This window comes from Callithrix jacchus, chromosome 1, assembly GCF_049354715.1.
Source record: "Callithrix jacchus isolate 240 chromosome 1, calJac240_pri, whole genome shotgun sequence".
Taxonomy (NCBI): Eukaryota; Metazoa; Chordata; class Mammalia; order Primates; family Cebidae; genus Callithrix; species Callithrix jacchus.
In genome coordinates this window covers 77201902-77226721 of record NC_133502.1, presented here as the reverse complement: position 1 = coordinate 77226721, position 24820 = coordinate 77201902, and the positions used below count along the sequence as shown (strand labels likewise).

At 43.6% G+C, this 24820-nt stretch overlaps 1 protein-coding gene across 17 annotated transcripts in view; it reads right to left on the bottom strand.

The window, feature by feature from the left end:
* CDC14B (cell division cycle 14B) overlaps positions 1-24539 on the bottom strand; it is a 138808-nt gene extending 114269 nt beyond the window's left edge. For 12 of the 17 annotated variants that reach the window (XR_004743261.3, XR_004743267.3, XR_013532383.1 and 9 more), the window contains exon 1: positions 23884-24539. Coding sequence is in view for 12 of the 17 variants with exons in the window: in XM_035300279.3 (XP_035156170.2) it covers positions 23884-24521 (638 nt within the window). In the remaining 5 variants the exon portion in view is untranslated. Of the gene's footprint in view, positions 1-15349; positions 15377-23883 lie in introns of all 17 variants that reach the window. The other 5 variants (XM_078365726.1, XM_078365724.1, XM_035300395.3 and 2 more) reach the window with 3 other exon arrangements.
* Positions 24540-24820: the final 281 nt, after the last annotated feature.

Below are 24820 nucleotides of genomic sequence, written 5' to 3'. Positions count from 1 at the left end.
AAACAGCCAATAGCCCAACAGAAAAATATGCAAAGGATATTTAAAGCCAGTTTTCAGAAACTCAACCTTTTCTTTTCTTTTCTTTTTTTTTAGAACAACCTATACTCATAAGAGAAATACAAAAGAAAACTACATTGAGACTATAATTTTTCACCTATTAGACAGGTAGAAATCTAAGTTTGGTAATTCACTTTATTTATGAAGCTATTTTTAAAAAGTACTCTCAAATGTTGCTAGTGGGATCGTAAATTGGTAGTTTCCACCAAAATTACAGATACATATACCTCTAACTCAGCAATGCATTTTTGGAATGTCACCCTGATACTCATCTGTATATATGTGAAATGACATATATTACCAGATTATTCAATACAGCATTTTAACAGCTAAAAACAGAAAACAATCCACATGAGTATCAATAAGGGATTGCTTAAAAGATCTTACGTATGTTATAAAGCAAAATTCTATGTAGTTATGAAAAGAACGAGGAAACTCTGTGAAATAACGTTGAAACCTTTCCAAGATGTATCATATTCCATCAAAGCTAAAATGTACTTTTCTCACATTTGAACATCTCTGAAATTATGCCATATCTTTTGTGATGGAGGCTTGCTCTATCACACAGGCTGGAATGCAGAGGTGCCATCTCAGCTCACTGTAACTTCTGCCTCCGAGTTTGGGGGATTCTCCTGCCTCAGCCTCCTGAGCAGCTGGGACTACAGGCACACGCTACCACGCCCGGCTAATGTTTTGTATTTTTAGTAGAAATGGGGTTTCACTGTGTTAACCAGGATGGTTTCAATCTCCTGACCTTGTGATCCGCCTACCTCAGCCTCCCAAAGTGCTGGGATTATAGGCGTGAGCCACCGCGCCCGGCCCCTTATGCCATATTTTATAATCAGTAATTAATAATTATAATTGGCAGTACTTAAAACCAGGCATGGTGACTCACACTTATAATCCAGCACTTTGAGAGGCCGAGGTGGGTGGATCACCTGAGTTCAGGAGTTCGAGGCCAGCCTGGTAAACATGGTGAAACCCGTCTCTACTAAAAATACAAAAAATCAGCCAGGCACTGTGGTGAGTACCTGTAATCCCAGCTACTTGAGAGGCTGAGACAGGAGAATTGCTTGAATCTGGGAGACTAAAAAGTACTTAAAATAATAGTTACATTCTATTGTATTTTAAAATCAATGAATTATGACATCGGTTGAGAACAGTAAAGTGCGGAACCACGTGGAGCATATGCTATCTCTCAATTCAAAGAGATCTGTTTAATGCAATGTAGTGAGCTGGACTGTTTCCTGGAACAGAAAAAACGATATTAATGAAAAACCTGGGGAAATCCAAATAAAATCTGGAGTTTAGTTAATAATTCACAATGATGTTAGTTTCTTGGTTGTGACAAATATACTATGGCAACATAAGATGTTATTTCGGGAAACTGGGTAAGCTCTTTATTATTTCTGTACTCCAAAATAAAAATGGTAAAATAATAGTATTTTTTTGAAACAAAGTCTCACTGTCACCCAGGCTAGAGTGCAGTGGCACAATCTTGGCTCACTGCAATCTCCGCACCTCCCAGGTTCAAGCGATTCTCCGGCCTTAACCTCCTGAATAGCTGAGACTAAGGCGCATGCCACCAAGCCCAGCTAATTTTTGTATTTTTAGTAGAGACGGGGTTTCACCATGTTGGTCAGGCTGTTCTTGAACTCTTGACCTTGTGATCCTCCTGCCTCGGCCTCCCAAAGTGCTGGAATTACAGGTGTGAGCCACCACGCCTGGCCAAAATAATAATTTTTTAAATAACCTTGGCTGAGTATAGTGGCTCACGTTTGTAATCCCAGCACTTTGGTAGGAGACTCACTTGAGGCCACAAGTTTGAGACATTAAAAAAGTAACTCTGGAGGGAAATGAGAAATTAAAATCTGTGAGGGATAGCAGGGGTGAGGTGAACTGGACAAATGTAGGCAGGGAGGGACTGATGGGAAGCTGTTCACTTTATTCTCATTCTCAGAACCATGTGAATTTATTTACCTACCAAAATATCAAGTATAAGAAGTTATTAAAAGGTATCTTATGAGGGAGATTAATCAGATAAGGAGAGAGTACTTTAAACAGAGTTTGTGTTTTTTGGTGGTGGTGGTTGTTTTTGAGATGGAATCTCGCTCTGTTGCTCAGGCTGGAGTGCAGTGGCATGATCTTGGCTCAATGCAACCTCCACCTCCCGGATTCTAGCAATTCTCCTGCCTCAGACTCCCAAGCAGCTGGGATTACAGGCATGAGCCACCACATCCAGCTAATTTTTGTATTTTTAGTAGAGACAGGAATTCACCATATTGGCCAGGCTGATCTCAAACTCCTGACCTCAAGTGATCTGCTGACCTCAAGTGATCTGCCCACCTCAGCCTCCCAAAGTGCTGGGATTACAAAGCCATCAAACCTGGCCTAGAGTTTGTGTTTATAACCATTAAACTGTAATAGCAATCCATAGCTTGGCTAGGGATGCTGTCCACAACTCCTAAAATTCTCTACCCAATGTTATGCAAATGAATTTATGTACATTTTTCCTTGTTTAGAGGATAAACAAGGAAATAGATTATTATGCAACCATATAATGGAACAGCATGCATCCACTAAAATAAGATATCCGGCCGGGTGCGGTGGCTCACGCCTATAATCCCAGCACTTTGGGAGGCCAAGGCGGGTGGATCACGAGGTCAAGAGATCGAGACCATCCTGGTCAACAACGTGAAACCCCGTCTCTACTAAAAATACAAAAATTAGCTGGGCATGCTGGTGCACGCCTATAGTCCCAGCTACTCGGGAGGCTGAGGCAGGAGAATCGCTTGAACCCAGAAGGCAGAGGTTGTGGTGAGCTGAGATCATGCCATTGCACTCCAGTCTGGGTAACAACAGCGAAACTCTGTCTCAAAAAAAAAAAAAAAAGATATCCATGCTTAGATGTGTTTATGACAATAAAAGATTCCACTACAATATATGAACCAGGAAAAAGTAATGATATAATAGTACTTAGAATATTTACCTTGCTGATATGGAAGAGTATTTCCCTATAGATATATCTGTGTATCTAAACATGCTCTGAACAATCTAAAAAGCTAACTATGGTAGTCATTTGCGCTGTTCACCAAGCTGGCTCCTTGCCTAACAGGCACATTGCCTGTTGGGTGGAACCATTTGATTACTTCTGGTCAGTGAGTTATGAGTGGAAAAATTCATCTAAATGCTCATTCCAGACTTTCCACAGCTCTTTTCCCTCTGCACAGGGACCAGCAATACTGAGAAGATGCTGATCATCAGCCCATGTCCCCAAGCAGTCACAAGCACAGCCCCCTGTACCTCTGCAAAAAAACAAGAATTACGTCTGTTTTTTCAGCTGCTGGATTTGGGGGACTTATTTTGTATTACCACTTGAATTAGTCTGTTTTCACACTGCTGATAACGACATACCCAAGACTGGGCAACTTACAAAAGAAAGAAGTTTAATGGATTCCTAGTTCCACAGGGCTGGGTGGGGAGGCCTCCCGGGCGGAAGGTGAAAGGAATGTCTCTCATGGGAGCAGACAAGAGAAGAGAACCTGTGCAGGGAAACTCCCCTTTACAAATCCATCAGATCACATGAGACTTATTCACTGTCATGAGAACACACAGGAAAGACCTGTCCCCATGATTCAATTATCTCCCACCGGGCCCCTCCTACTACATGGGAATTGTGGAAGCTACAATTCAAGATGAGATTTGTGTGGGGACACAGCCAAACCATATCACCACACAACTGAGTCTAACTAATATAATTAGCTATTCTTTGCTATTGGATCATTAATAATTTTTTTTCTCTCTGTGCTCCTTTTTAAAAGTAATAAACACCTATATCATAGACACTTTATTTGCAGGGAGAGGCATAGGTTTAGCATGAACCTTAGCACTAAACAGACACTGACTACACCAGGGCTATTACTACCACATCTCAACTTAGAGCAGCTTGAAACCATCGGCTTCTAGCCAGCTACTGGATGGAAAACAGCAGTTTAACCATCCGTTAAGATCTTCCATTTCCCTTTGTTTCAATTCTGTGCTCACTGAGCAACATAAGAGCAGTGAAAAAAACCAAGATGCAGAACAATGAGAATAATGTGCTGTAATTTGAGGAGATATAAACGTACGCGAGCACACACAGGTAACTACACAGAACATCTCTGGTAAGACACACAGGAGGTTAGTAATGCTGATAGATGATGGGGAAGGAAAACAGAAAACTGCCATAGTCCATGTTGTTTACTCTTTTGCATCTTTTGAATTCTTTTTTTTTGGGGGGGAGGAAGGGAGGGAAGGAGGAAGGGAGGAAGGCAGGAAGAGAGGGAAGGAGGAAGGGAGGGAGAAAGGAAGGGATGAAGGAAGGAAGGGAGGAAGGGGGGGAGGGAGGAAGGGAGGAAGGGGGGGAGGGAGGGAGGGAGGGAGGGAGGCAAGGGAAGGAAGGAAATCAAGCAATGAGAGAGACATTGCTGACCTGGATCTAGAGGTTTACAAGTTGATTTCTTTTTTATTTTTTCTTTTTTTTTGAGAGAAGAAAGAAAAAAATGAGTAAATGAGAGGGAGAAAGAGGAAGAGAAAGAGGGAGGGTGAACGGAAATATTGCTTTATTCTGAAAAAAATGGGTATTAATAATGGCCAATCAATGTTTCATTGTGATGTGGTATTGACAAAAATGTATATTTTGTGTACTTGAAGTGGAGAGCTCTATAAATATTTATTAAGTTTACTTGTTTCGGATCTGAGTTTGAGTCCTTGATATCCTTATTAATTTTCTGTCTCATTGAATCTAAGTCTCTATGTATCTGGGTGTTAGGATCCTTAGCTCTTGTTGCATTGATCCTTTTACCACTATATCTTTGTTGCTTTAAAATCTATTTTATCCGATACAAGAATTGCAACTCCTGCTTTTTATTTATTAATTTATTTTTGCTCTCCATTTGGTTGGTAAATCTTTCTCCATCCCTTTGTTTTGAGTCTTTGTGTATCCTTGCCTGTGAAACAGGTCTGGATGTAACATGCCGTTGGGTTTTGGCTGTGTCTTTTGATTGGGGGATTTAGTCAATTTAAATTTAGGGTTACTGCCCTTTGATGTTAACTGGCTGTTTTATCCATTCGTTGGTATAAATTCTTCTTTATGTTGGTGCGCTTTACTTTTTGGTATATTTTTAGAAGGGCTGATACTGGTTGTTTCTTTCTGTGTGTAATGCTTCTTTCAGAAGCTCTTGTAAAGCAGGCCTGGTGGTAATAAAATCTCTGAGTTCTTGCTTGTTCATAAAAGATTTTTTATTTTTCCTTCAGTTGTGAAGCTTAGTTTGGCTGGTTATGAAATTCTGGGCTGAAGGTTCTGTTCTTTGAGGATGTTGAATATTGGCCCCCACTCTCTTCTGGCTTGTAGAGTTTCTGCTGAGAGATCTGCTGTAAGTCTGATATAGGCTTGCCTTTGTGGGTAACCTGACCTTTCTCTCGGGCTGCCCTTAGTATTTTCTCCTTCCTTTCAACCCTGGTGAATCTAACGATTATGTGCCTTGGGGTTGCTCTTCTTGAGGAATATCATTGTGGTGTTCTCTATATTACCTGGGGTTGAATATTGACCTGCTTTGCTAGTTTAGGAAAATTTTCCTGAATAATATCCTGATGGGTATTTTCCAGCTTGGATTCATTCTCTCCGTCGCATTCAGGTACCCTATCAAACCTAAATTTGGTCTTTTCACATAGTCCCACATTTCTTGGAGACTTTGCTCATTCCTTTTTAACCTTTTTTCTCTAATCTTGTCTTCTCGTTTTATTTCATTAAGTTGGACTTTGACCTCTGATATCCTTTCTTCTGCTTGAACAATTCGAGTGTTTAAACCTGTGCATACTTCTCGGAGTTCCTGTATTGTATTCTTCAGTTCCAATAATTCACTTATATTCCTCTCTAAGTTGTCTATTCTCAATAGGATTTCATCAAACCTTTTTTCAAAGTTCTTAGTTTCTTTACGTTGGGCTACAACATGTTCTTTTAACTCATAGAAGTTTCTTATTATCCATTCCTTGAAGCGTGATTCTGTTATTGGGATGCGCTCATTCTCCATCAAGCCTTGTTCCATTGTTGATGTGGAACTGTGATCATCTTTAGAGGGAGAGGCGTTCTGATTTTGAGTATTCTCAGCCTTTTTACGCTGGTTTCTTCCCATCATTGTAAATTTATCCTCCTGTTGTCTTTGAAATTACCAACTTTCAGATTAGGTCTCTTGAGTGGACGTCCAAGTTGTTAGTTCCCAGGGCCAGAACAGCAGCGTTAAGACTAATGGTGCTTTTCTGCCCAGGATTCTCCTGTCTGGCTTCCTTCTTGTGTCCGAAATAGGCGACTCTGCCTTCCTGGGGCTCCAAACCTCGGTCAGAAGGGGAACTAGTCTCATTTACTCTGCGCCGAGAGCTGCTGCGCCGAGGTGCCGTCACAGCCGCTGCGCTGGCCTCAGGAGTCATGCTGGGGGACCTTGTGGGTCCTCCAAACCTCGGTCAGAAGGGGAGCCGGCCCTGTTTACTCTGCTCCGAGAGTTGCCAGAGGTGCCGGTGAAACCGCTGCCCCGGCCACAAGAGTCGTGCTGACGACCCGTGTGACTCCTCCACTGGGGATCTTCTGCTCCGTGAGTGATCTGAATTTGTCTGAAAGTGTGGCGTCCTCTAGTTCTCTGCGCTTTAACTGAAAGCTGCAATCCTGAGATGTTAGCGATAGGCCATCTTGGATCCTCCCCTCCCATCTTTTGAATTTTGAACTATGTGCATATATTACTTATTTAAAAAATAAATAGGTCAGGTGCGGTGGCTCACTCCTGTAATCCCAGCACTTTAGGAGGCTGAGGCAGACGGATCATGAGGTCAAGAGTTCAAAATCAGCCTGGCCAAGATGGTAAAACCCCATCTCTAATAAAAATACAAAAATTAGCCAGGTGTGGTGGCGGGTGCCTGTAATCCCAACTATTTGGGAGGCTGAGGCTGGAAAATCGCTTGAACCTGGGGGGGCAGAGGTGGCAGTAAGCCAAAATCACACCACTGCACTCCAGCTTGACGACAGAGTTAGACACTGTCTCAATCAATCAATCAATTAATTAATCAATCAATAAAACAAAATAAAATAAAATGGAAAACTTAAAAAAAAAGAAAGCATCTCTAGGTGAAGAGGTAAATAGTGCTATCTAGTGAACCATGCTTGAAAAACACAGGAAGCCTCGCAAAGGGCCAGGCATAGGCCAATGATAAATGTGTCATGAAACCAGAACCCTGACTGCACCACAAGCACAGGCTTAAAGGGGAGGAAGACCACCACTACAGTCAAACAAGTTCTAAATGCTGCCCACTGACATTCAAGAAACTGCAGAAACATTATTTCCAAAATTAACATGCTCTGTCAAGGCTTTTATTATTGAATTTTGACCCCATGTGAAAGCTTGAGCATGTTAGATTCCACTTCTTACAAGATTAGTAGTATGACTTAGTTTTCCCCTCTGCTAAGAACAGACTGAATTATTTCAGAAGAAAAAGTAAGAAGGCACTGCACAAGATTTTAATAAAGTGAGGAAAGCATCCCAAAAGCTACTGATGGTAAACAACACTGAGTGATATCACATGTGGTAACCTGTGATCTACCTACTACCTAGTTTTGTGTAAGCATGTGACACACAGATTAGAAACCCTGGAATAATTAAACCAGTAGATCCACCTTGAAACAGTCTAAGAATACTGAAGTATTTCTTATCCGCCCTTGTTGGAAATAAAAAACTTAAAGTGGTTGACTTTACAGGCACACACTCTGTTTAGCTGAAGGCGAGGAGTTCCTGGAAATGGAACTTGAACAGAATCTGTAAAGTCTCCATGGAGATCCATTCCTGGCATGCTACATTGGCAATGGCTCAGCTCTTCCACATTCATCGAAGTCAGGACCTGTCACTGGCCATAATTCTAATCACACAACTATTAGTCAAAATTCCAAGCTACAGTGATGTTTATAAAGCCTTTCATAAAAACCAAACAACTTCCAACAGTCCTTAGTTGCATACTTATCTTTACCTAATTTCCTTAAACATTTCCTTGAAAAGGCCTCATGAAGCTTGCATTTTATTTATTAGTATTATTTTGAGATGAAGTTTCGCTCTTGTTGCCCAGGCTGGACAGCAATGGTGCGAACTAGGCTCACCACAACCTCTGCCTTCTGGGTTCAAGAGATTCTCCTGCCTCAGCCTCCCAAGTAGCTGAGATTACAGGCATGTGCCACACCACCCAGCTAATTTTCTATTTTTAGTATAGACGGGGTTTTTCCATGTTGATCAGGCTGGTCTCGAACTCCTGACCTCAGGTAATCTGCCTGCCTCGGCCTCCCAAAGTGCTGAGATTACAAACCTGAGCCACTGTACATGGTCTTTTTTTTTTTTTTTTTTTTAAGACGTAGTCTTGCTCCATCTCCCCAGGCTGGAATGCAGTGGTGCGATCTTGTCTCACTGCAACCTCCGCCTCCCAGGTTCAAGCAATTCTCCTGCCTCAGCCTCCCACGTAGCTGGGATTACAGGCATGCGCCACCACGCCCAGCTACTTTTTTTGTATTTTTAGTAGAAACGGGGTTTCACCATGTTGGCCAGGCTGGTCTTGAACTCAGGTGATCCACCATGCCCAGCCAAAGCTTGCATTTTGAACATCCAGTTCAGTATACACCTTTCCATTGCTTCTAACAAATCCACCCTGTCACATGCCTATGTTTTCTCAACATTCAAAAATATTGAGACAAACATTGTCAAAAATGCCCTACCAGGACACAGCACAGTGACAATAACACATTCGGTTTAGGGGTAATGGTTGAGAGGGAACCAGCTAAGAACTCACAGTAACAGCACTAAGAGCACAAAGGAAAAAAAATAACACTAAGATAATGGAATGCAGTAATAGAATGCAGCAGGCGCTATAAGAACCACCCATATCCACTCCCCACTTTCAGCAGTTTCCAACTGCACCAGTATATCTTTCAGGGCTTTCTCTGGCCTAAAGAGTGCAATTTGCATACCGCCACAGGACTTGAAAATAATCATTCCCCACTCCCCTAAAAGCCGCAAGCAGGGGTAAGTGACTGGCATATAAATATCCCAATATCCCAAGCCCTCAACCCTCAGTGAGGATAACTCTGCAGCGTGTAGCATATACTGGCTCCCAGCTTTCCCGTGGGCTCTAACTCCATTCCCACAGTAGTAACCTGCCTGATAATGAGCCATTTGTGGGCCGGGCACGGTGGTTCACGCCTATAATCCCAGCACTTTGGGAGGCCGAGGCGGGTGAATCACGAGGTCAAGAGAGCCAGACCACCCTGGTCAACATGGTGAAACCCAGTCTCTACTAAAAATACAAAAAATTAGCTGGGCATGGTGGCGCGTGCCTGTTATCCCAGCTACTCAGGAGGCTGAGGCAGGAGAATTGCCTGAACCCAGGAGGTGGAGGTTGCGGTGAGCCAAGATCATGCCATTGTACTCCAGCCTGGGTAACAAGAGTGAAAGTCCGTCTCAAAACAAAAAAAAAAAAAAAAATGAGCAATTTGTGGCCTGCCTTTCCTTTCCATCTCACTTTCCCACTCCCCTGTGAGTGCTTCCTGGGATCATTCCCAAAGGAAATACTTGCACTGGATCCTTGACTCAGCATCTGTTCTGGGGAACGCAAAGCAAGACACTGACTGCAGATGTATATATGCCTACTTAGTTTTAGTAAAATATTTCAAGGGCTGGGTGGTAAGGCATGCCTCAGCGTGTAATCTCAGCACTTTGGGAAGCTGAGGCAGGAGAATTGTTTGAACCCAGGAGATGGAGGCTGCAGTGGGCTGGAAGAGTGAGCCACTGCACAACAAGAGCAAAATTTTGCCTCAAAAAAAATAAATAAATAAAATTTCAAAGACAAATAGTTACAACAAAGCAGCACTGCATGGCATTATGTTCAATGGGATGTATAACAGGTACACAAAAAAATCAGCTTTTACTAAAAAATAGCTTATATAGTATTAAAACAACAAAACAGTATTTCTATTCATAAGTCTCTATATTAAAATAACAGTTGTTGCCCAGGCACAATGGCTCAGGCCTGTAATGCCAGCACTTTGGGAGGCCGAGGTGGGAGGATCACCTCTGGTCAGGAGTTCGAGACCAGCCTGGACTACATGGCAAAATCCCATTTCCACTAAAAATACAAAAATAAGCCAGTGGGGTGGTGTGTGCCTGTAATACCAGCTACTCAGGAGGCTGAGGCAGGAGAATCACTTGAACCCAGGAGGCGGAGGTTGAAGGTGAGCCAAGATCTTACCACTGCACTCCAGCCTGGGCAAGAGTGAGAATCCATCTCAAAAAAAAAAAAAAAGATTATCTGTTCTCTGAAATCATTTTAAACTAAGAGTTCCAGCCAGGCGCAGTGCTCATGCTTTTATAATCACAACAGTTTGGGAACTCTGGGGAGGAGAATAGCTTGAGCCCAGGACTATAAAACCAGCCTGAGCAACACAGTGAGACCTCATCTCTACTAAAAAAAAATTTTTTTTTTCCAAGACAGAGTTTCACTCTTGTTGCCCAGGCTGGAATGCAATGGCATGATCTCAGCTCACCACAACCTCTGCCTCCCAGGTTGAAGTGATTCTCCTGCCTCAGCCTCCTGAGTAGCTGGGATTATAGCTGTTCACCACCATACCTGGCTCATTTTGTATTTTTAGCAGAGATGGGGTTTCTTTATGTTGGTCAGGCAGGTCTTGAACTCCTGACCTCAGGTGAGCCGCCTGCCTCGGCTTCCCAGAGTGCTGAGATTTACAGGCATGAGCCACTGCGCCTGGCCTACTAAATTTTTTTTTTAAGTAGCTGGGCATAGTGGCATGCACCTGTAATCTCGGCTACTCAGGAGGCTGACATGGGAGGATCACGAGCCCAGGAAATGGGGGCTGCTATGATTGCATCACTGCACTCCAGCTTGAGCAAGAGAGCAAGACTGTGTCTCAAAAAATTTTTTTTTAATTTTAAATAAGAGTTCCTAATCCAGAGCTTTAATTTAAAAAAAGCGGGGGCGGGGGGGGGTTGTCTGAGTTTATTGGGAATTTACTGGTCAGCTTTCAGAATAGCCCACAGATCTTTATTTTGGAAATTCCCAAAACTTTCACATTAAGAAAAAATTCTGTTAGCACTGTGGCAGGAAATGGTTGTCTTCTGAATCCAAAAATTTAAGCTCCAAAAATCTTTTCAATACTACCTGAAGAGGCCCCCAGGGATAAAAGATGCTTTGAGGTACTTCTTACTTTTCCTGCCTTCCTCAGTAAGACAGAGCTCACTAATTTTTTTTTTTTTTTCAATTTTGGAGCAAAGCTGTTATTTACTTCAGGTTACATGTGATGTCTTAATGCCTTTTACTGGCAGAATACAAAAGCAAGGTGGGACAGGTCTGGGGAAGTTGGAAAAGAATCTTTGCCTCATGCTGGGTTAGAGTCCATTCCCACTCCCAGCAATCACCCACCCCACAACTGCCACCACAGGGTCACTGGTGCTGTCAAGAAGAAAGGAGTCTCATGTGTTTCTGTGATCCAGAACAGTTCCTGCTGGTTCTGGAGGGGAAAATATAAAAATCTTTAAAACCTAGTTTAAACCTCCTTTCCAAGGATCCCATTCATTCAGAGGCACCCATCTTGTTTGACTCTCTCTGACTTACCGATAAGGTGGGTGCTCCATGCAAAACAGCTGGCAGCACCAGGTTTAACCTTGTCTGACCTGGTCTGTGTGCTAGTCAAGTGTTACTTTCCAGATGTCAGTAGTCCGGTCTGAAATCCCTGCCATGTCTCTTGCAGCATCTCTTGCAAGGATGAGACTATCAAACACACTCAAATGTATCTGGATTGAATTAGTACTGTATGCCCTTTCAGTTACAGTAGTTTAAAATTAGAATATATTAAGAGTGGTGCTTGCTAGCTAAACTCAAAGCTTTTTTGACAGTTCATTGTCAGAAAGAAGAGATAAACGTTAAGATGCTTCACTTTCACATATTAGGTGCTTCCAACAAGCTATCTAATGACAGTATTACAATAATAAATTCCAAGAGCAAACTGAGAACAACTCCCCAAAATATAAGACGAAAATTTAAATTCTGTTATGCATTTATGTCAAAGCAGTTCTTCCCCAGCACCCATGAAAGAATGGAAAATTCGAATATTTTTCAGTTCAAGACACACAATTAAATCTAGTTCCCGAAATATTTAGTAATTTTTATCTTTAGTGCCTTCAATTTAAGAAGCAATACCCAGCTTAAAGGTTAATTACTTCTTAACAATAATAAATAAGAGATCTTATTTTAAATTATATCCTCTAGGATAGCTGGAGATTCAAATTAGAGATATAGAATTAACTGAAATGTAAACCTTTTCCTTTAGATATATTTTACTAGAGATAGGGTTTTCAGTGAATTATAAACATATACTTATATAATGCATAATTAGTTACATACCAAAATGACACTTTCCCTGTTGTTTCTTTTGAAGGTTAAAACATACATGAAAAGACACACCATAAGACAAATCATTTTCACCAGACATTGGAAAAGTTATTTATCTTTTTCTGAGACAGAGTCTCACTCTGTCACCCAGGCTGGAATGCAGTGGCACAATCTCTGCTCACTGCAACCTCCACAGTTCAAGCAATTCTCCTGCCTCAGCCTTCCGAGGAGCTGAGCTTACACAGTCACCTGCCATGTCTAGCTAATTTTGTATTTTTAGTAGAGATGGGTTTTACCATGTTGGCCACGCTGGTATTGAACGCCTGACCTCAAGTGATCTGCCTGCCATGGTCTCCCCAAAGTGCTGGGATCACAGGTGTGAGCCACTCCGCTCAGTCCAAATTATTCATTTTGTATAGGAATTATCAAGTTACATTTCCAACACACAATTCTTTGAAACTGATGCTGTTTAAATGAAGAAGAGAGCAAACTACATAATGACTAATTCTTTCATTACCTGTCTTCACTGAGATGATGACTTAAGAGTGTATTCTTTGGCCGGGCGCGGTGGCTCAAGCCTGTAATCCCAGCACTTTGGGAGGCCGAGGCGGGTGGATCATGAGGTCAAGAGATCGAGACCATCCTGGTCAAAATGGTGAAACCCCATCTCTACTAAAAATACAAAAAAAAATTAGCTGGGCATGGTGGCGTGTGCCTGTAATCCCAGCTACTCAGGAGGCTGAGGTAGGAGAATTGCCTGAACCCAGGAGGCGGAAGTTGCGGTGAGCCGAGATCACGCCATTGCACTCCAGCCTGGGTAACAAGAGTGAAACTCTGTCTCAAAAAAAAAAAAAAAAAAGAGTGTATTCTTTGTTAGTCTTCAGGGAAAAGGAGCATGATTTATAACATCCCTTGCCCCTGTGCTTTTTTAAATAACCGTTGGCCCAATTCAAGTAGCTGCTTAATAAATACTTGTAGAATAAATACATTAATTAGTTCCATAGCACCAGTCATATAAATACAAATAATAAATGAGCAAAATACAATGAATGATTCAGCTGAGATGGTCCTAAAAATCAAGAGAAGGCTTTGCAGAATTCAGAATTTGTAATGATTGTATGCATTATGGATTGGATATAAAAAGATCAATGTCATAAATTGCACAGCAGTGCCAAGAAAGTAATTTTACTTTCAAATGAGAACTTGAAGGAACAACAATCACAGACATCGGGAACAAGATGTTTTTTGTTTGTCTGTTTTTTGTTTTTTTGAGACAGAGTTTCGCTCTTGTTACCCAGGCTGGAGTGCAATGGTGTGATCTTGGCTCACGGCAACCTCCGCCTCCTGGGTTCAGGCAATTCTCCCGCCTCAGCCTCCTGAGTAGCTGGGACTACAGGCACACGCCACCATGCCCAGCTAATTTTTTGTATTTTTAGTAGTGACGGGGTTTCACCATGTTGACCCGGATGGTCTCGATCTCTTGACCTCATGATCCACCCACCTCGGCCTCCCAAAGTGCTGCGATTATAGGCTTGAGCCACCTAGCCCGGCCAAGGAAACAAGATGTTTTTATTTTGTAAAAAGTACACTGCCAACCAAATTTTAATGGTATAAAACTGATCTACTGGCTGGGCACGATGGCTCACGCCTATAATCCCAGCACTTTGGGGGGCCAAGGCGGCTGAATCACGAGGTCAAGAGATCAAGACCATCCTGGTCAATGAGGTGAAACCCCATCTCTACTAAAAACACAAAAATTAGCTGGGCATGGTGGTGCAAGCCTGTAGTCCCAGCTACTCGGGAGGCTGAGGCAGGAGAATCGCTTGAACCCAGAAGGCAGAGGTTGCAGTGAGCCAAGATCGTGCCATTGCACTCCAGTCTGGGTAACAACAGCAAAACTCCGTCTCAAAAAATAAAATAAAATAAAAACTGAACTACCTGAGAAATGAAGTCGATATGTGATCTTATGCAACTAAAATTATTTATCTAGCCTAGCTTCTTCAGCTTTTCAGACTCAAAGACAATGAATGAGACTAAATTTTTGAACCAACTGGTGAATAAAGCGTTCACGAAGAATTGCTCCTCTAGAATATAAATAATGCTGAGACTTAAAAAGCTGTATAAAAGACCAAGAGATTAAAGTAAGAATTGTTTTAAATTGGAAAGCTATGTAGACAGACACACAGACAGATACACACACACACAAACATGCCCATTCAGATTCGTTTTCTGCTTACTGCCCATATCTGAGGCATCTAAAAGTCAAAGTGAGTAAGAATACTTTTTAAATTAAAAAAGAAATATAAAAGCATTTCTCTGTTCCCCAAGTTAGCATTTCATGACACCTCCCTCTTGCCAAACTCAGTAAATATGATATAAACCTATTAATCAAATAAATGTCTCGAAGGAACTAAATGACCTCAGAAAAAAAATCAAGAGTAGCTGTTAAAGTTATAACAACTTATTGTGAGTACCCTTTCCACAAGAGCCTACAAAAGTGAGATTCAATTTAAAAAGGAAAAGTGAATATTAACAAAACTATCTGTCACCCAAACTCGGCATTCATATTAATCCAATAAATTATCACAGACACTACTTTTAGTATTAATTATCATAGAAATCAACACAACTTTTCATATAAAGACAAATTTCAACTTAAGTCATAAACATACCAATGCTACTCTACAGTTACGGAAAACTGAATCTACTACCTAAGATTAAGACAAGAAAACAGGAAAGGACGGAACCAAGAATGACAACTAACAGATTAAATTCTACAGTTTAAAGTCATATAAAAGAACTGCAAAGTAGTCAATGATCTGAATACCTTTGTTGGAGCAGTATCCATGAAAAGCTATAGAAAAAAAAAAAAAGAGAGAAAAGGGCGTAAAATTTTCATATAAACTAGAGAGTCCAGATGAGATGTACACATTCCACTTCAACATCCTTGAGTTTACAAGGTTACAATCAATTTTGGAAAATGTTTTCAAAAGTAATCCCTGCCTAATATGGAATTCAATTTTTCTTATAAAACTGGAAATCAAATGACTCAGTTTGGAAGCTAAAAATGAAATAGTGAAAGAAACAATATTTGAAGATTGGTTAGTTCCTGCGAAAGTCTGTTTGTCTCTAACACAATCTCTTCCACATTTGTCCTCAACAACCCCGCACTTACTTACCTCATTCAAAAAGGCACCTGATCTAGACGAGGTGTGGCTTTGAGATGTTCAGATGGTCTGTTCATGTTTTCATGTCAACTCACAGATCCTTATAACAATTTTAATGTGATGTGAAGGATTTACTTAGGTTATAAAAATATTCAGTAGCTAAGATGGGAAGGAAAACAAAATACTGGCTACTAAAATTCATTTCTCCCAGGGTAATAAAAAATAGATTTAAAGATCTAATTTCTTCTTTATATCCTACTCCCAACCTTTCCAAGTAACTTGTTTCTCTCTGCTACACATTAAGCGTAGAAAGGTCCTTTGAAAGGCAATTTGTTTTACAAACAAAAAAATAAAAAAAGGCCCTGTCTTCCAATAATATGCACCATCAGTTTCAAATCTTTTGGACAATCGTCTGTGAAACACTATTTTAAAACATATATGAGACCATTTTTTGAATTAACCACTCTGAAAATGTATATTCTATCAGTAAATAATTTCATATATGGTTTCATTTTCTACCTCAGGCTCTCCCATAGTAAGGGGTCTCCCATCTTTAAGAAGACCTCCCCAACAATAAGCTTACTGTAATTCAATATTAGGCAATATACGTCTTCAGTGTAATAAAAATACATAACAATAGCTTCAAGAATGAAGTAGCAGCTTTGGTTTACTCCTCCTTTTATAGGGAATCTTTCTAAAAAGAAACCATAACATTTCTCCCAAGGCAGAAAAGATGATCACCACGGCACCAAACCTCCTCCACTGCTCTGACAAATACTGAGCCAGCCTCATCTGGAGCATTTCTGCCCCCAGCTTGCTCTCAGACGCAGAGAGAGGAACACACTGCATTTCCACTGTGCTGATTCACTGAACCTTTTGTGCAAGTACACGGGAATGTTTGCTTCTTAGCTTGAAACCCTTCCAGGCGTGATGACTGTGCCTCAGGCTGCCCTTTGTACTCCCGGCTGCTGTCATGCATGTGACACAAGAGAACACTGATGTAGCCCTGGCCATCAACGAGCATCAAGTATGCATCCCCTTCACTTCACTCTCGTAACAAATCTGTTGCAGATGAGAGCATCAAGGCTCCAAAAGGTTATTAATAATCCGTCTGTGCTCAACTCCAGGATGGGACAGAGACTAGATTTCCCCAGTGTCCTCATAACTAACAGCTAGCTTAGTTGGCCTCAAAGAATTGGCTCTTCAAAAACTCTTTGATTAAAGCTTTTCTTCCCCATTGATTTCAATCGCAATACGATTATTCATATGCTAGTTCCTCAGACACTACCAGTGTTATTTTCTCAATTAACACAGAAAACATAAACTCCATGAGAGCAGGGACTGTCTCTAGCAGTGCTCTATTTTTAGCACTTGAAGGGGGACAAAAGCTTGGAAGAGTAGGTATTCATTTGCACAAATTCATTATGCATTTGTTGAATGAATAAAATATCTGGAAAACAGGGGCTGCTAATGACAGTCAATTTGGAAAACAGCATGACCTGTAGTAGACCTGAATTATGTACTTGGTTTGCTCATTTTTCCCAAATTCAGTAGGTAATTATTCATCTCCTAGCCTAAGTAGCACAGGAGTAACTAGGAGATGTCCAATAGATCATTTATGTACACTGTGAAGCAGCTTTATCTGCTGGCAACAGTAAAAGTCAGGTAGTCATAGCTTTGCCAAAAGGAAACTACATCAATGAAGCCCAGTTTTATCTCTGGCTCTTGGCTTCTTCGGGGGGAAAGTGGAGGGTTTTGATCTTCTGAAATTCTTTCCCCTAAAAGCAAAGCATTTGACCTATCAATTCAGTGATTCCCACAGACCATCTCAGGGCTTTCAAAAAATGTCATTTGTTTGCACCAGTGCCCTTCTTCCATTGTAAAAATCCAGTGTGGTTTCAGTTAAGCTCTTCCTAACCCTGATAGAAATGGGGAACATTCCTTCCCATTCAAAAGGAGAGAGCAATTACAACTAGCACTGACTGGCAACTCCCTGGCATCAGTACCGTTTCTGCAACATAATTAGTCCACTTTGCCTTCATGTCTGCACCCAACTACTCTGTATGTCCATTTAAGGAGTGACATTTGAAACTCAAATTGTTGCCTGCATGTGGTGTTGGAGCGCCTAAGGAATTAGATTTAAAGCAGATAACTTGAACATCAGAAGTGCAGATGTTGAAGAATTAAGCAAGCATAGATATCAAGAATACAAATTCACATTACAAATTTAAGTGTAAGTTAGAGAAACAAGACATAGGCAAGAAGAAAAATGCACACTACATACTACAGTGGGCTTCAGTTCTGAAACTGAATATCTACCATAATACAAAACTCTTGAAGACAAGACAATTTTTCTCCTTGACTTAGTGCTCTACATAACAGCATTCCTTTTCTATCAAGAAAAATATACTTTCGTCACTGCAATGAATATGCATGATTATTTTACATAGTAAGCATGCAATAAATACTTCTTGAATTAATGAATAAATTTTCCCTGTCTAATGTCTGCTGTGAATTTTAAAGATCCTAAAAAGGAAAGAGGGAGGAGAAATGCTGTGTTTGTTTAATTTACTTGATGAGTATCTAATACATCACCATTAATCAGTGCTTTAAAATGACAATCTTGACCTCAATTAGTGTTTCTCCAATAAAATTATTTACTGTTATAATACACTCTTTAAAAGTCAGATCACAGCAGACACTGGAAAACTTATTTTTAAAAAGGTAAATAAATGTAATACAAACCACCAAGAACCTTTTAGCCAGTAGCTATTACCAATATTCTTTACTAATCAGAATTTTTTTTTTTTTTTTGAGACAGGGTTTTATTGTGTCTCTGTTGCCCAGATTAGAGTGCAGTGGAATGAACACAGGTCATTACAGCCTTGACCTCCCAGGTTCAAGTGATTCTTCCACCTCAGCCTCCGGAGTAGGGGTTTTGCCATGTTGGCCAGACTGCTCTTGAACTCCTGGACTCAAGCAATCTGCCTGCCTTGGCCTCCCAAAGTGCTGGGATTATAGGTGACTGCTCCCAGCCTAATCAGAAATTTTAAAAATAAAAATAGTAAAATAAATAGAAGCTCTGCACCAACTATTACATCTTATAAATTATCAAACATAGATATATGCAGTAATGTTAAAGTCTTTTACATTTTTTTTTTCCTGAGTAAAGGAGGAAGTAAACTGCCATGAATGGAAGTCCCTATTTAAGGGATAGGAAAATAGAGATAAAGATTCAGACCTCTGACATTAACAAGGTTCATAGAAAAATCCAGCATTTTTTCCTTGAAAACCCTCCTTAACCTCCCCACTTCCTCAAGTTTCCTAGACTGCTAACAGCTCATTCTGATCTTTACTCAGCATCTTTTTAGCATTAACACTTACAGTTTACACTTTCCGGGCTGGAATGCAGTGGTATGGAATGCAGTGGTTCGATCTCTGCTCCCTGCAACCTCCACCTCCCCGGTTCAAGGGATTCTCGTGTGTCAGCCTCCTGAGTAGCTGGGACTACCGGCGGATGCCATCACGCCCAGCTAATTTTTGCATTTTTAGTTTCACCATGTTAGCCAGGCTGGTCTGGAACTCCTGACCTCAGGTGATCGGCCTGCCTTGGCCTCCCAAAGTGCTAAGATTACAGATGTAAGCCACTGCGCCCAGCCTACACTGTCTTTATAACCTTTTATTTTCATGGTGCACTGAAACTGCACTAGGAGTACAGCTCAAGTAAAAAAATCCATGTGCACATGGCAAGAACTGAATGAACGGCTCAGTGAGAGGTGGATGGGGTTTGGGTGCGAATTAAACCCCTTAGTCTGCTCCTAAGAAGAGTAAATGCCGGGCCGAGCGCGGTGGCTCAAGCCTGTAATCCCAGCACTTTGGGAGGCTGAGGCGGGTGGATCACAAGGTCAAGAGATCGAGACCATCCTGGTCAACATGGTGAAACCCAGTCTCTACTAAAAATACAAAAAATTAGCTGGGCATGGTGGCGCCTGCCTGTAATCCCAGCTACTCAGGAGGCTGAGGCAGGAGAATTGCCTGAACCCAGGAGGCGGAGGTTGCGGTGAGCTGAGATCGTGCCATTGCACTCCAGCCTGGGTAACAAGAGCGAAACTCCATCTCCAAAAAAAAATAAGAGTAAATGCCCAGTATAGTGGTGTGGGTGGCTAGACACTAAAGGATAGTAATATATAACAAACGACGATAGGAACAAAAATAGGCATTAAGCATCCTACGTTAAATACACACACATGAAGTATCCTGGGATCTATGGGAATTCAATTTACAGATTAAATAGGTTGCAATAAAAATGTCAAAGGACTAAAGTTTAAAAATGATGTATTTAAGAGAAGGCTGGACAGAAGTGACAACATGCATCAATTTTTAAAAACCTACTCCACTGTGAAAGTATCCTTTCAATCCAATAATAAGCATTGGTGAGGATGTAGAATAACTGCTACATTGCTGGGGGAAATGCTAGTGGTGTAGCCTCACTCTGCAAAAAGAGTCTGACAATTCCTCAAACATTAAACATGGAGTTACCATGTGACCCTGCCATTCTACTAAGTATGATATCCAAAGGAACTGAAAACATGTCCATGCAACAACCTGTATATGAATGTTCACAGCAGCATTATTCATAATAGCCAAAAAGTCCACTGAGGAAGGGATAAAGTGTATATGTACTCTGGCCTGGCATCATCACTTCTAGAAATGTACTCTATAGATATAGTCACACATGTAAACAAGACACATACACTGATGCTACTGCAGCCATTTGCAATAGGGACTGGAAAACTCCCAAATAACCATCTATTTATTACCACTAAATAAATCATGATGGCCGTACAATGCAACCATCAAAAAATTAATCGGCAGGACGCAGTGGCTCAGGCCTGTAATCTCAGCAATTTGGGAGGCCAAGGCAGATGAATCACGAGGTCAGGAGTTTGAGACCAGCCTGGACAACATACTGAAACCGCATCTCTCCTAATAATACAAAAATTAGCTGGGCATGGTGGCACGCGCCTGTAGTCCCAGCTACTCAGGAGGCTGAGGCAGGAGAATCGCTTGAACCCAGGAGGTGGAAGTTGTGGTGAGCTGAGATGGCACCACTGCACTCCAGCCTGGGTGACAGAGAAAGACTCTGTCTCAAAAAACAAAACAAAACAAGCAAACAAACAAACAAAAAACGAGAGAGAGAGAGATCTAATCCTGCTGGTACGGCACAATTTCTAGAAACTTGAATGTGCACAGAAAATTGAAGGAAGAAAATCATTACCAAGAGAGGGAGACTCTATAAAACTCATTTAATAATGTTTGAAAGTGTACATGCACTGCTTTTTTTTTGGAAACAGTCTCCCTCTTTTGCCAGGCACCAGGCTGGAGGGCAGTGACGGGATCTCAACTCACTGCAACCTCCGCCTCCTGGCTTCAAGCAATTCTCCTGCCTCAGCCTCCCGAGTAGTTGGGACTACAGGTGCACACCACCATATCCAGCTAATTTTTGTATTTTAGTTGTTGGCCAGGATGGTCTCCATCTCTTGACTTCGCCCACCTCGGCCTCCCAAAGTGCTGGGATTACAGGTGTGAGCCACCACACCCAGCCATGCACTGCTTTGTAAATTAAGAAAACAATAATGAAGGGAAAAACACGTTGGGAAGGAAGGGACTAGTTGCCATTTGCTAAGGACAGGCCTCAAGCGTTCCCCCAAAAGCCACTGCTGGGCGCAGTGGCTCAAGCCTGTAATCCCAGCACTTTGGGAGGCCGAGGCGGGTGGATCACGAGGTTAAGAGATCAAGACCATCCTGGTCAACATGGTGAAACCCAGTCTCTACTAAAAATACAAAAAATTAGCTGGGCATGGTGGCGCATGCCTATAATCCCAGCTACTCAGGAGGCTGAGGCAGGAGAATTGCCTGAACCCAGGAGGCGGAGGTTGTGGTGAGCCGAGATCGCTCCATTGCACTCCAGCCTGGGTAACAAGAGCGAAACTCCATCTCAAAAAAAAAGTAATCTGAACACTGCATCTGAAGATACTTTAATTGGCCTTGTATATCACACTGCAACAGACTAAGTATCATTTTTCCAGGAAGCCAAGACTATCACTGAGGGACACCTAGAGAAGTCACAGGGAAAGGTGACTATAACCTTTACTTCCCTGGAGCTCCCTTACATTAAAGTTGGACCCTTCCATTATTAGAGGTTGAAATCTGATAGCATTTTTATTTCATATAATGCACCTCTCCTCAGTATTCTGCTTGGTTACATTTTTCTGAAGTTAATTAACTGGTGACTGCCTCACGAAGGCTAGCCACATCACATTTCATCTCCATCAATCTCAATCATCTTCATCGAGGAGAAACATTTATTTACTCCAATGCCTTTGCTGTCACAAACCTTCTGACTAAACGTTCATCAACAGGGACTGTCTAAACAGGTTAAAAAACATTTAAATCTATATATACATTTAAATCCATATGTACTTTTTAATGGTTTTATTCATAAAACAGTATGTACACTGGCCTAAGTGGTAATTAAAATCAAGTAAGTCTTCCATGCACCAATTCAGAACAATCATTCTAATAAAAAACACTATGAAAATGGAACCATGTGCACGACATGTTGTGTGCTACTCACACGTGTATGGTAGAGAGTATACAGCCTATATAGTACGCATGCAGGAACTGGGAAGAGTAGTTGCCTCTATAGAAGTACCCCTGGAAGCTATAAAACCAACTTTTCTGTGCACCTTTAGAATTGGAGTTCTGTACCACATAAAATGAATTATTTGTCCTAAAATTAAATGCCATTCAACACAGATCGTTTTAAGAAGTATAAATAGTAACAGGCAGAAGCAATCTGTAGGCACACCCGCTCCCAGACCCACCCATCCTCAGAGAGGCCCTCTCCTCGGAAGTGCACAACGTTGGAAGGACCTGGTTCTCAGCTTCAGCAGGCTTCACCTCCTGCAGCGCCACCGCGCACCCAGGCCCCACAGTTAACTGCCAGGGACTGGTACTCGGGTAACCCCTTCCTCTGCCCGCCCTAGCTCTCAAGGGCCACCCATCAAAGCGGACAAACCTGCCCTGCTCTCAGCTTCGTTTCAAATGGACCTTAGTTTCCAGACCGTCCATGAACCTAGAATATTACTTCTCCTTAACGTCTGCGTCGTCCTAAGACTCAACTTAAATGTTCTCACTACTCCGGCTCACCTAGTTTATCAAAGGCTAAGGGCGGGAAAGTCTTTAATAACGCCATGCTCCGAGGTTGACACATTCCCCACCACAGAGACTGCCAATTCCCTCAAAACGTGGACAGCTCTGCTGTTTACACAGCGTTGCCACATACATCATCACACTTAATGCCTTCACACGCGTCACTGTCAATCCCAGCAAACCTAACAGCTGCCAAATTGGATTTATGAGTCTCCAAGAACGGTCGAATCAGCACTGACAGAACAGCTATCAAAGGGCTGCTAGGCTACCTGCTCAGGCTGGCAGGGATTTCTCAAGTGACAATCCCCGCATTCGGCTGGCTCGAATGCCATTAACGTGACACCTTCCTTCTCGAGGCCCCGGAGAGGAGCGGACCCCAGGAGGAGAAGACCTGCGAGGGGCGCGCTGGGGGCCAGGGCGCGGGACGACCCGGAGAGGGGCTCGGGCTTCCGCGCCGGGCGGGAAACGCGGCGCCCCCGGAGCCCGGAGGCTACGGAGCAGCAGGAGTATGGCCAACGCCAAAAAGGGGCAGCTCCCGTGCCAGGCGCGTTCATTGCACTCAGTGAATCCTCTGGGACTGATTCAGAGGTTGTGACTCGCGCGAGGGCCAACCCAGCTGGCAACCCCAGGAGGCGGAATCCACAGGCTCTCAGAAGCAGCCCGCGGGGAGGACCTGCAGATTCGAGGCGCCGGGCTGACGCCCGCGACCAAGAAAGGTGACCCTCGGTTCATCTCGCTGGAGGAGGGTGCACCGGCTAAAGTTACAGCTCGCAGCCCACGCAGCTGGAAACTTAGGGTGGGGGGTGCTCCCCGGGAGCCGGGCTCCTAAAGGGGGTGTGGCGGACGCGGCGTTTAGGAGGGTGGGCGCGGAGGCGTTTCGGCCGGCCCCCGGAGGCCCGGGGCAGCCCAGGAGGTGGGCCAGGGCCCCGCGCCGGGTGCGGCCGTCCGGGGCCCTCCGCGCGCCCGCTGGTCGGCTCACCCGTGATGTCCAGGTACACGTCGTCCTCGGGGTCCAGGCGGCGCGGATCCTGTGGCGCGGAACTGCGGCTCTTCTTCACGCCCGGCGAGGTCGACGAGCAGCGCCGCGAGCAGGGGGGCGCGGCGGCCCAGGTTGACCGCCGCTCGCTCTTCCGCTTCATGGAGGCGGCCGCGGCCAGTCAGGGGGCCACGACCATGGCCCGCGCGCCCGCCCGCGCGCCCGCCCGCGCGCCCGCCGAGGCTCTCGCCAGCCCAGTTCGGGCGCTCGGGGCGGCGGGCGCAGAGCGGCGCAGCGGGGACAGCGGGCGCCGGCTGGAGACGGCCGCGCAGGAGCCGGAGGAGGGGCCCGGCCCAAGGCGCCTGCCCCGCTCCCTCCCGCCGCCACCGCCGCCGCGGAACCCGCGCCTCAGACCTCGCTACAGCGCCTCCTGCAGCGGCCGGCGCCCCCAGCCCGCCCCCAGGTGCCCTCAGCCCGCTGGCGCGGCCAAGGCGACGGGGCTGCCGCTGGCGGCCGGGGCTGCCCGGGGTAACCGTGCGCGCACCCCGCTGACGCGGACGCGGACGCCGCTGCGGAGGCGCCTGGGCACAGCGGGACGCGGCTCGCGGGGACCCTGGGAGGGCTGCTCCGTGGCGCTTCATTCACAAAAAAGGGCCCACAACCCTCCTCGGGGCCCGCAGACCGAGGCCTCTGATTGGCCGGCAGTGCGTGACGTCACGGAGACGGGGCCTTTCTACAGGCAGGTACTCGGTGACGCCATAAAGAAAACTCTGAGCGGTTCCGCCAATCAGAGATCAAGTGTGCTCGCGACCTTCGCCAGCCCCCCAACTTTTGTTTCTTCTGTATCCTCCGGGTGCCAGCACCCCAGGTCCCAGCTGACTTTAGTGAGTCACCAGACCTTTACACATCCCCACCCTAGTAACTTAACTCCAGGTCTTTG